We start from the raw sequence: 13,288 nt of genomic DNA on the forward strand, positions 1-13,288 counted from the left end.
TCCCTGAAATCGCAGAACTGATTAGTGGGAACTCAGGGAAGAATACTTGAGATACTACCACCTCCAAATATTTAATAGTATATATGTTATTTTCTTCCAGTTAAAAGTAAAGTTTTTATTTTTAAATAAACATTTAAAATTAACATTTTCTTGTGCTAAAAAACCTTATGAAACAGTGTGTAAGTCATGCTTATTAAATGACTGAAAATAGAATTACTGTGCCAACGGATATATACACATTAAAAAATTTGAAAGTCATCGTCACAAGTTTGAACTGTTTTCAATCTCTTACTCTCAGTTTATGGGAGTTTTCCTAAGCCAACATTTATGTTCAGAGAATTTTACAGATTTAGATGCCTTTCAAATTAACCCTTATTTGAATACTTCCAGAATTATTCAACTTACTCATTTGAAAAACTCACTTGAGAATTTTACCTTTGTCTATTGCAGTCATACAGCAATGTATGAAGCTTTAGAGTGAGCATTAGGGGTATAGAATTGATATATCCCTGTGTGAGAATGTTTTATTTTCCCTTAGAACAGTAATGACATCGCTATCTCTCTTCACATCATCTTCCTTCTTTGTTTATCTCTTTGTCCAAATTTCTTCTCTTTATAAAGACACTGGTCATACTGGATTAGAGTCCATTTTAATGATCTAATTTTAACTTATGTCTATAAAGACCCTATTTCCAAATAAAGTTATATTCTGAAGTATTAAGGGTTATACTTTCAACATATCTTTTTGGGAGAGACAGTTCAACCCATAACATTGCTCTTAACCATGGTTAGGACAAACAGGCACTCAGCTCCTTTCTGTTGTGTATTAGACTCTTATCTTATAGTGATAATAGGTCAAAACATACCAAGGATGAAAGTAATGGGACATAAAACTAAGCCTTACCTAGGAAAAGAGGACAAAAACGCAAGGTAGAAGGCAACGTCCAGAACCTGGGATGTTTGCATAGATGACCAAGAGCAAGTCAACTGTGAGGCTTTCAAGATCACAGACTAGGCTACAGGATGTGGGAGATAAAATACTGACAACTTATACAGTTGAGTACAATCCTCATTTGGATATTCTATACATCTGGCTTTGGAGACAAGGCATAAAAGATAGGAAAATGTTAATAGTTTAAAAGCTTCAGATAAAATGACAGTATGATTATTAGTACACTGACAGAGTGTGTTTGTCAATTAATTACAGTTTTCTTAGGAGAAAGTTTTTTTCAAGTGGAATGACTAGTAATGGCTTCATAGAGGAAACAGCTTGTTATCCACACACTGAAAGATGGGTCAGGTTGGAGTAGGAGAATCGCTTACACAGGAAAGGGCAAGAAAAGAGCCCTCTTAATGTAAGATATTACTATAGGAAGGAAAATACCTTCACAGAAGATATGAATGATCTGAATTTGATCAGTGATCTGATAGAAGGATAAGAGTTACTAGGTGTAAGTATATGGTCAGAGAAAGATGTAGAGCTCTGTATATATCACTTCTTGAGCAGGGCAAGGCTAGAAGAATACGCCTTTCAGGGAATGTGATAGTATGCTTTGCTACCTTCACTGGGATCTTCGTAGTCTTAAAAGAAGAGTTCTCCCTCTCTACATGTATTCTTGGCCATTTTTTCTTTTCCTCAATCAGGATCTCATTCTGCTGTTTGTTCCATTAGTCCCTTAAGCATCTTCAGTCACTCATTCTCTTCTGCCTTCTAATTTACTTGGGTAGTTCATATTTTAGACTTTTATTTAAACCAGTTTTTTTTATTTTTTTTAATGAAGTATGTTTCTCCCTCCACTGTTGTCAAGAGTTTTAAATTAAATTATCTCATTTTGTCACTGTCCATTTCATCTGAATTTATTTTCACAGTGATACTTTAATTCAGAAATTTAAAAATTATTCTCAGTTAGTGGAAGTCTTTATTGAACTCATAACCACTACTGGTTTCTTTTTGTACTTTAAAACTGATGAAAGGTGAATTACACTTCAGTTAGACTTACTTTGTGATGAATGTCCAGAATACATCTTGCCACTAGTGTATTGCCATCATATTCTACATTCTCTCCCTTTTTCTGGTAGAAGACACAAACACCAAACTATAGAACTCTGCTTTGTGATGCGCCTACCTTAGTGAATGGTAACTTCATCTATGTAGTGACCTTTTCCCACTGGAGAGACTGAAATTTGATCTTTCTCTTACTTAAAAGGCAATAATTATTTAGTCTCTTACTGTTTCATGGATACTAGGAGAAGACATGGGTCTCCTAGATTAGAGACAGAGAACTTAATTCACTGCACAGGAAGTGCCATGAGCATCCAGATATATACATTGTTTTTCCCTTGCTTTCGTGTCTTTTGGGGGTAGTGCAGAGAGACCCGGATGAATGCTGTGTATGCATTGAGCATGTCTTAAACTAAGGAGGACTGAGTTTGAGGAACTCTCTGTTTTATCATCAACAATAAGCATATTTGCTCTTTGTTCTAGAGGGACACTTTATTTTTCAAGTTTGGTAGCTCTGAGGCCTGGAGAAATGGCTGAGATAGCGAGTGGTCTGGGCTGTGCTTTCTTGGCATATCAAGCAAGTTGTGTAGGCACATGTGAAATTCATGAAGGAATGTCTCCCAAAAGGCAGGACCATGGCCATCAACCATAATTCTTCCGTTGCCTACCACATCTAGTCATTCCGATTAAACACTTTTGAACCTTACCACCCTAGACCATCTCATAATCCTGTCTGGATTGTTACCACTACTGCCCCCTAAGAATCTCTGCCTCCTGGTTCCTTTTCCAGTCCTCTGTGTTTCCACCTAAGCATAGAACAATCTTTCTAAGCAGTAATTATCCATCACGCAGAATCTTCGGTGATTTATCAAAAAGTTTAAATTCTTCAGCATGATATATGGTGTTTATTCTGTAGGCATCCCTCCTGTTGTTCTCCTTGCTTGTGAAATGTCCACCACCCAAGGCCAGGTTTTGCTTTCAGTGAGTTGGTACCTCTTTAGTGGAATTTCTTTCCCTCACAACCTGTCCTGATGGTTTTGGTTAAAACCTGTCACCTTTTTTTATCAACTTAACACTAATTTTACCACCTTCAGAATGCTTCTCTAGAATTCATCAATTAGTACAGTGTGTTACGCTCTCCAGTTTTTAATGGTTCAGTATAATCAAAAACCTCCCTGAGTCAACATGTGCTGTACTTAAGTTTCATCTTACTGTTTTGAATATGTGTTTTCTCTTGAAATAAGTTGAAAACTTCTTTTGGTAGGGACACCATGTGACAATTCATTGTTTTATATCTTTGATATGTAGCTTCACTTACTTTAGGAGTTCAAGCTGAATGACCCATGTATTAGATTCTGTTTTCTGGATAGTATTTCAGTTTACTTAAAGAAATTCTTGATAGGAATTTTAAGTTTGAGTCACTGGAGACAATTTTTAAAAGATGATGTTGTTAATAAACTTTAAGTATTTTTCAATAGTGGGTATTTTTTCTTTTTTTTCCTGTAGACTTGGTCTATACCTGAAGTCATTGCCTAAACTACTTTTGTTTTCTTTCTTCACTGTTTCAGGCATATACTAGTGTCTCTAAGGCTTCACTTAGCCTTTCAGATCACAGAGAACTTGGAAAGATGATGAATACAATAATTTTTCACACAAAAATGGTAGATTCCTTGGTGGAAATGTTGGTGGAAACATCAGATCTCTCCATATTTTGGTATGTTGTAATTTTCTTTAAATTAGAATTTGAAATTTTTATTATCCAAAGATATGTTTCTTGATTACTTTACATTAGTGTGTTGCTTAAGACAGTTTTAATTAGAGATTCTAAGAATAAAGGGAATAGAGAACAACCTGCCAGTAGTGAAGTTTGCTATGTTGGGATCTTATGTCTGTTTTTAATTCTCTATAAGAGCACCTCTTACTGATGTGAATTTGTTTTTTTACACTTTCTTTGAAGAAGTGAACAGTCACTTCAAATTGTGTCATTAAAGGAAAAAAAAAATTTGGATAGGGGTCAAATAGAGCAAATGTCAGAAATTCAATAGCACAGGTTTCACTCTGTGGTATTAAGTTAGCTATTAACATTATGATAATGTGATGCCGTTCCCTCACTGTGCTCCCCTCTCCTTTGCTTCTGTTATGAAGTTCTTCTGTTACTCTCAGTAGTTGTAGCTCCCCCTTCACTCCCCACATTATGTGGTTCTTGAAGGAGGCCAAGGTTTTGTTTCCTTAGTGTCTTAGCAGAGTAAGTACTTAATAAATATTTAAATGAATAAGTGAACTTGACTGTGATGAAATTAATAAACAGTGGTGTCGGAACTCAGACTTAAGTATTCTGATTTCAGAGCTGTGCGGTGTCCACTCTGTTTCTGCTTCTTGATCTTTTTTTTCCTTTAGGGAAGCTGATGAGAATAGCCTGGTAGGTTTCTTCAATTCTGAAATGCTGAAATAGCCTCAGTGGATAGTGATAGTAGTTTCTCTGTATTGAGTAGAGATCATTATGAAAAGCTTGTGATTAATTTTGTTTTGGGGAGAAAACCAGTCTGCCCTGATTTTTGCAGTTTGTAGTGGGGCTTTAATTAGCAGTTTTGCAGAAGAAATCCAAATTAATCAGCAGGGAAGACATAAAGGATCTCTTAAAGAAACTGAGGAAATACAGTTATTATGTAACAAGTTTGTAAGAGTTTAAAGATTTGGAACCCTGTCCTATTGTCTGACCCGGAGGCTACCTTGAAAAGAAAATGTAACATTTTATGTTTAGCTATTTTTGAGCTATATATTGTAAAAGAAAGATACAGCAATTAGAAATTCCTCTTCTGGGTACTTTTTGGTGGTCCATTGGCTAGGACTGCATACTCTGAATGCAGGGGACCCAGGTTCTATTCCTGGTCAGGGAACTAGATCCCACATACTGCAACGATGACCAGAGATCCTGCATGCTGCAGCTAAGAACCAGTACAGCCAAATAAATTAATTTCAAAAAGAAAATAAATTCCTCTTCTCTTTCCTGGAAATAAGGTACTTTGAATAATGTTTAAAATTTGCAAATTTGCAGTCATTTAATTAATTTATATTCATACTTTCTGTTAACCACATTCTTACTTTGTCACATCCAAAATAAAGACATGTTCACTACTTCTTTGTTTTATTTTTCCAAGATGTATTAAACCTATATTTTATCACCTCATATTCTTTTAGATTTAACATCTCTTCAATCTGGAAATAATTTAAAGTTGATGGTGTATTATTGTTTAATTGACAGTATTTTTCTTTTTTAGTGGTACATAAAGGTGTTTCTTACAATTGATAGTGTCTTAGCTTTGATGACTTTTGATGCTGTAAGGTTTAAATGGTATATATTCAAATGCCATAGATATGGCTTATTTTCTCTTTAACTTTTATTTTAAAATGTGTTGATGTTATATAAATAATATTTTTATAACCCTGAAATGATTATTGGTATGAAAGAGAACTCTTTGGGAAAATAACTTTTCCTACAAGAATAAATGCTACAGTTGGTAATTTTCATTTACTTGAATCAAATTAAACTAACTTTTAACTATAAAAATTGTGATTCTGATTTTTAATTTGTTTCCTTATAGTTTTTATAGTCGTGCTTTTGAGAAGATGTTTCAACAATGTTTGGAGTTACCCTCTCAGTCAAGATACTCAATTGCATTTCCACTGCTTTGCACTCATTTTATGAGTTGCACACATGAACTGTGTCCAGAAGAGGTAATTTCAGAGTAGTATTGTATTAATATAGTATGCAGAATAAACTCCTCCAAGCATACAGCTGACCAAATGTTCACAAAGACTCACAAAGTCATCATTACCTAACCTACCTGCCCACCTAATGTATCTCTGTGAAGTCAGAAGAATGCTTGATTAGGCATATGATGTAATATTTGTTTAAATGATTGGATAAATGCAGATGCATGTTTCTAAGAACACATCATAAAATCACTTGTTTAGTCACTCAGTTGTGTCCGATTCTTTTGATACCCCATTGACTGTGGCCTGTTAGGCTTCTCTGTCCATGGGATTTCCCAGGCATAAAACCACTTGGAATTAACCTTTATTAAAATAGTGAGTCAGGCATTAATATTTATGGTAAAGTTATATATAATGAGTGATATTTATATGCTTAGTTTTCCTCTGAAACACTTATTGAAAATACTTGCAAATTGAATGGAGACATTGCTGACTAAATATAAGCCTTTCAAAGAAGCATTTCACTGACTTGTTAATATAATAGATATAGTAAGCAAAATTGAGATTTGCCAGTGTTTGTAAGAATTCACATAGTGGCACACACAGTTACTGAGTAATTAAAGTACTCTGTAGTTTTACACATACCAAGTATCTGTCAAAAGTGTACTTTCAGTATTTATTCTCATCGTTGAAGAAGAATAACAGTGCGTATGGTAAGTATATATTAAAATTAGATAGTATTTTAAAACATAGCGTAGTGTTGAATCCTTTCACTTAGAACTACAGAACTTGTAGAGAAGACACGTAAGAAGAGCTGCAGTGTATGACAAAACCCACTGCAATGTTGTGAATTAATTAGCCTCCAACTAATAAAAATAAATGAAAAAAAAAAGAAGAGCTGTAGCATTGTTATCTTTAAGCGTTGGGTACTCTCTGTTGCACGTTGTTTTCCATTAATCCTACAGGAAATTTATTAGGGAGTGCTTTTAGGATTAATTAATACCTGTGAGATGATATGACACCACCAATTTTAATAGCACTATGGATTTTTTAGAATGAAAGATTTTTCCTTCTAATCGTGATACCTAAGATATACTGTCATGTAATGTGTGATGTAAGATGTCAGTTTCTTTCTCACTGTCATCCTTCACATTAATTACTCATCATGTCCTCTTAATTTTATTTGTGTAATATAATTTCTTGAATCCATCCTTTACTTTCCATTGCTGTTGGCACTATTGTAGTTCAGCTTTTCAAAGGTTTTCATATCTACTCCTAAATAATTTTTCTTCCTTCAATATTTTTGCCTTAAAGACAAACACAGTGCCACTAGATTGTGTCTTTCCTTCTTAAAATACCGTTAGAGTTCTCCATTGCATATGGAGAAGGTAGAAACTTCTCAGGCATTGAAAATCTTCAACAAATCTGCATCCTGTTTTTTTTTTTTTCCCCTTTCCTTTTTTCCTTTGTCTTTTAAGGGAGAAAGAAAAGAATATATATATATATATATATATATACATATATATATATATATATATATATGGTGGTGGTTTATTTGCTAAGTCATGTCCGACTCTTGCAACCCCATGGACTGTGTAGCCTGCCATGCCCCTCTATCCATGGGATTCTCCAGGCAAGAATACTGGAGTGGGTTGCCATTTCCTTCTCCAGGGGATCTTCCTGACAGGGGGGTCAAGCCCAGGTCTCCTGCATGGCAGGCAGATTCTTTACCCATTGTGCTATGAGGGAGGAGACACACACACACACACACACACACACACACACACACACACACACACGCTTCCAATGTGGTGCTAGCGGTAAAGAACCCACCTACCAGTGTAGGAGATGTAAAAGACGAGTGTTTGATCCCTGGATTGGGAACATCCTCTGGAGAAGGGCATGGCAACCCACTCCAGTGTTCTTGCCTGGAGAATCCCATGGACAACAGCCTGGTGGGTTACAGTCCATAGGGTCGCAAAGAGTTGGACAAAAATGGACAATTTTGTGTGCATGCATACACACATATATAGACACTTTTCAGGTGACTCAGTGGTAAGGAATTCACCTGCCAAGCAGAAGACATGGGTTCAATCCCTGGGTCGGGAAGATTGCCTGGAGGAGGGAATGGCAACCCACTCCAGTGTTCTTTCCTGGAGGATCCCATGGACAGAGGAGCCTGGCAGGCTACAGTCCTTGAGGTCACCAAGTTGGACATGACTGGCACTATTCTGTTTTTCATTTAGCTAATTTGTTAAAGCCCATTACATTCCAGCCAGTTTTCTTAAACCTGTAATTGAAAGGCTGCAAAGACAGTCTTTACCCTAGACAAGTCCATGATTTGATGACCTGTGTTGTGGTAGAAATATACATGGGGCACTCTTGGAACACTGAGGGAATTCACCTTTGGATGAGGATACAGTAAGCTGGTGTGCAGAGTTAATAGTTCTCAGTGCAGTCTTAATTTACAGTTTTAGTTTTAGCCTTTCATCTCATTTAGATCAGAAGGATTATAGAAAAGGCCTATAAAATAACTTTTTGATGCAGCCCTTATTTTAACCTGGAGTACTTACAGTAAATTTGCAGAAAGAAAGTACCTTTTGAATTAGATTTGAAATTCACACCATCTTGGGTCAGCAGGATTTGTAGATAATGGTAGCCAGTACTAATGGGAACCTATGTATTGAGTTGCTGCAGCTATACCATCCAGTATAGCAGGCCATTTATCTTTTTCAGTCTCATTGTTTAAAAATCTTGTTTATGCTAATGGCTCTTCAGTCTATATCTGCAGCCCAGATCTTTCCCTTCAAGTTAGATTTTCTCTATATCTTACTGCACCCTAGGTATTTTTAGCTATCTGAAGTGTAACATGTCCAGCGTAGAATCACTGATTTTTCCCCATCCACCCCAACTTGAAGCCTTTTCTGCTTTTGGCTTTCCTGTTACATAAGTGTTCAGACTCCTGCCTCTTCTCACCTGTGAACAAGCCCCAGCATCGTCTGCCTGGATGACTGTTACTGTCTCCCACGTGGTCTCTGCTTCCGTCATTATCCTGTTCTCAGCATGGAGCCAGAGTTATACTCTAGTTGTTTTGTTTTCCAGTCTCAGCATTTTTGAGCCATTGAAGAGAAGTAGTGAAGTCAGATCTGTATTTTAAATGTTAGTTTAGTAAATTTGAAGCAATGCTAGTTCAAGTCCTTTTTTTCAGGAAGAAGGGATGGCAAGGGATGTATTATCTTTCAGGAGTCAGAATTTGGTTAAACAAAATCCAAATGTCTATAATTTGAAATTTTTTTTTTAAATAAAGTGAACCATTATTTAATTGTATCTGGTCTGTAGATCCCTTTTGGTTTTGCTGCCTGTTCAAGTTTTAAAGGGCATTTAAATCAAATATGTTACAAGGTAATATGGTACATCTAAGAACAGTTGTTTTACATGTTTAAGTATTTTTATATTCTATATTATCTTACATTTATTTCAGCATAGAAATAATGTTTGTAATGTCTACATTTTTTTTATATATAATTATGGAAGGTCAGTGAAGGAAAACTTATAAAAATCTGTCTCCAGAAACTAACACACATTTTAAATCAACTGTACTTCAATAAAAATTTTTAAAATAAAAATAGAAAAGTAAAAATCTGTCTCTTTGTAAAATATTGCAAATTGTATAGGGCAAAGTTATACAGTATTATATATTCAACATTCCAATTACCGTTAACAAGAAAAACCTGTTAAACTATTGCAGCACTGACCAAAACTAAAAGGATACAGAATTCTGTAGCTAGAAATAGATGGATTTGAATGAGTGTATGTATCTACATGGGCTTCCCTGGTGGCTCAGAAGGTAAAGAATCCGTCTGCAGTGCAGGAGATCTGGGTTTGATCCCTGGGTTGGGAACATTTCCTGGAGGAGAGCATGGCAGCCCACTCCAATATTCTTGCCTGGAGAACCCCCATGGACAGAGGAGCCTGGCGGGCTACAGCCCATGGTGTCACAAAGAGCCGGACATGACTGAGCACTCAGCACAGCACAGCGCATGTGTCTACATATACATACATAACCTCCTAAGAGTTAGGGATGATGTTCTTTTTTTCCCCTATGGAGTTCAGAAAATGCATGCATAGTCAGCTTTTTTCCTCTTCTGGGATATGGAATTTGATTTTAGAGAATTGAATGACTTGTGAATTTGTTTTACTGTCTCGATTTTTAATGATATTACTTAAATATTTGAACACTTGTTTTCTGTTTATACACTACAAAATTCTTTGCTAAGATATGTATATACACACTCACACACGTATGTATATAATCAAGTGAGATCAGCAAATGTTACTCTAAATCTGTTCTTTCATATGTTTGATATTTTAGTATTTAAGAACTGGATACAGGACATTGTTGAATTTGAACATTTTTCATGTTAAGGAAAATAGTGATCCTTCCAGATTCCTTCCAGTCATACTTGTATAGTCACCAAGTACTTACTTTGTGTCAAATGTGTACAAATACGATATGGTAGGTTAGTTTTTATAAGAGATAAAAGAGATCTATAACATCTCCCATATTCACTCCTTATACAGGATAGACTTGAACCTATTTTCTATGTTTATTTAAAAACTCTTTTAATTCAAATTAGTTAGTTCAGTTGCTCAGTCATGTCCAGTTCTTTGTGACGCCATGGACTACAGCACGCCAGGCTTCCCTATCCATCACCAACTCCTGGGGCTTGCTCAAACTCATGTCCGTCGAGTTCATGATGCCATCCAACCATCTCATCCTCTGTCATCCCCTTCTCCTGCCTTCAGTCTTGCTCAGCATCAGGGTCTTTTCCAATGAGTTGGTTCTTTGCATCAGGTGGCCAAAATATTGGAGCTTCAGCATCAGTCCTTCCAATGAATATTCAGAACTTATTTCCTTTAGGATTGACTGGACTCCCAAGAGTCTTTTCCAGCACCACAGTTCAAAAGCATCAATTCTTCGGCGCTCAGCTTTTTTTATGGTCCAACTCTCACATCCATACGTGACTGCTGGAAAAAACCATAGCTTTGACTAGATGGACATTTGTCGGGAAAGTAATGTCTCTGCTTTTTAATATGCTTTCTAGGTTTGTCTAGATTTGTTCATTCAAATTACTTTGTTATAATTTTTACTGTTTTTGTTACTATTTTTCTTTAACAGAGACATCATATTGGAGATCGCAGTCTTTCCTTATGTAATATGTTCCTTGATGAAATGGCCAAACAAGCTCGAAATCTCATCACTGATATTTGCACAGAACAGTGTACTCTTAGTGACCAGGTAATAATTTAAATGTTTCCTTACAGATAGGAAAATTGTGTTGAAGGCAAGAAAATCATCTCTTAGCTAGTTTTTTTTTTTCCATTTTTAATTTTATCCTCAAACTCTCAGTAAATCTCATTACCTCTTATTATGAAGCTCTGTTGTTAGGTCTTTAAGAAATTGCCACTGTCTTTAGGGTTATGGTTTAAAATCCAACCTCTAGCTTGGCATTCAAATCCCTTCCCAAGGTAGCTCGAATATCTCTCCCCCATATTTTATGCTCCACTACTGAGTCATTCTAATTAGATTCAGAGCACATTGTGTTCTATCATAGTTTTGATCTTCATAGGCCATTTTCCCTTCAGTAAAATATTCTTTCTTATTCCTCACTTGCCTGGTATTTTTTAATTTGTCCTTGAACTGTAGCTTTGCTATAACTACCTCTATGAAATGTCTCTTCACACAAGATTTACCTGTTTCTGTGTTTTCCAAGCTGAGTGGGCTCTCCAAGCTGGCTAGGTAAATGCTACATCTCACTTATCACCTCTGTTCTTAGTGCTAGCGTATTTGCCGCATAGTCTGGGTTTAGCTGAGGTTTGCTTCAGTAGTCAGTGTTTTCAGAGTAATTGTTATGTATGATTTCATTTATTTATAAATTTAGTTGTTGCCCAAGCATTGTGCCAAAACCATCAGTCAAGCAGTGAATAAGAAGTCAAAAAAACAGACTGGTAAGAAAGGGGAACCTGAAAGGGAAAAACCAGGAGTTGAAAGCATGAGGAAAAACAGGCTGGTCGTGACCAAGTAAGTCATCCACTATTACTGTATCTTTTTGTTACAAGTAGAAGAGTTGTTGTTGTTGTTGTTTTCCACTTTTTGTATGGCATTAGTACTGAGGAAATGCTAGTAATTGTAAATTCTTCATTTCCCAGTTGTTAATGTTTTTTGACATTTGTGAACTTGATCAGCCAGTTAGTGCTTATTTAATCCAAAAGTACTTACTTTGGATTTTTGAAGAAAGTACATGTAATAGATGTCATTTGTTTTTATATGTTGAATATTGAAGGCCAAGAACCTGTCTAAAAATTTGGAGGGGGTATACTATAAGCAATCTGTAATTTTCAGTTTATTTGAAATTAGATGTCTGACACTATTTTGCATCTTGTTATATATTGAACATGTCAGTTTAAGAGAGACGAAAAGTTGAATTTTGCCATTACTATTCTGATATACTTATGAAATTAATTTCATATTGCTATTATGAAATGTTAAATTTTTTCTTTACTGTTTATTAATATTTTTTCAGCCTTGATAAGTTGCACACTGCACTTTCCGAGTTGTGTTTCTCTATAAATTATGTACCAAACATGGTGGTTTGGGAACATACTTTTACCCCACGAGAATATTTGACTTCTCATCTGGAAATCCGCTTTACTAAGTAAGAAAGAATATAAGCCGTTTTTGTTTGTTGATTAAGTTAATGAATTTGTTATATTTATTCTTCATATCTATGCAGTCTTTACTTTTATGAGGGAAAGCATTAGTAGAAATGGTATATAAATTAGTAAAATTGTACTATAGAAAAATAACTGGGAAGTATGAAGACTAGTGAACTGCGAATTACTTAAATTACCCAGTCTTACCCCACACTTGTTAGCTCATTGTAATACCAGAGAGGCTAGTTAATCTCTGTGAGCCTTAATTTCCTTATAAGAAAAAGGACAGTTCAGTTCAGTTCAGTCCCTCAGTTGTGTCCAACTCTTTGCAACCCCATGGGGTGTAGCACACCAGGCTTCCCTGTCCATCACCAACTCCCTGAGCTCAGACTCCCGTCCATCGAGACAGTGATGTCATCCAACCATCTCATCCTCCGTCGTCCCCTTCTCCTCCTGCCTTCATTCTTTTCGAGCGTCAGGGTCTTTTCTAATGAGTCAGCTCTTTGCATTAGGTGGCCAAAGTATTAGAGCTTCTTGAGCTTCAGCTCTAGCAGTCCTTCCAGTGAATATTCAGGGTTGATTTCCTTTCGGGTTGACTGGTTTGATCTCCTTGCAGTCCAAGGACTCTGAAGAGTCTTCTCCAGCACTGCAGTTCAAAAGCATCAACTCTTTGGCGCTCAGCCTTCTTTGCTTCCCTTGTGGCTTAGCTGGTGAAGAATCCACCTGCAGTGCGGGAGATGTGGCTTCGATCCCTGGGTTGGGAAGCTCCCCTGAAGAAGGGAACTGCTACTAACTCCAGTATTCTGGCCTGGAGAATTCCATGGACTGTATAGTCTATGGGGTGCAGTAGGACATGAC

At 36.2% G+C, this 13,288-nt stretch overlaps 1 protein-coding gene across 2 annotated transcripts in view; it reads left to right on the top strand.

Annotated features, from left to right (window-relative positions):
• NCKAP1 (NCK associated protein 1) overlaps positions 1-13,288 on the top strand; it is a 70,569-nt gene that overhangs the window by 27,300 nt on the left and 29,981 nt on the right. For both annotated transcript variants that reach the window (XM_020899462.2, XM_070475912.1), the window contains exons 15-19: positions 3,571-3,716; positions 5,605-5,737; positions 10,896-11,015; positions 11,659-11,798; positions 12,301-12,432. In XM_020899462.2, the coding sequence (XP_020755121.2) occupies positions 3,571-3,716; positions 5,605-5,737; positions 10,896-11,015; positions 11,659-11,798; positions 12,301-12,432 (671 nt within the window). The remainder of the gene's footprint in view (positions 1-3,570; positions 3,717-5,604; positions 5,738-10,895; positions 11,016-11,658; positions 11,799-12,300; positions 12,433-13,288) is intronic.

This window comes from Odocoileus virginianus, chromosome 13 (assembly GCF_023699985.2).
Source record: "Odocoileus virginianus isolate 20LAN1187 ecotype Illinois chromosome 13, Ovbor_1.2, whole genome shotgun sequence".
In the NCBI taxonomy this organism is placed as follows: domain Eukaryota; kingdom Metazoa; phylum Chordata; class Mammalia; order Artiodactyla; family Cervidae; genus Odocoileus; species Odocoileus virginianus.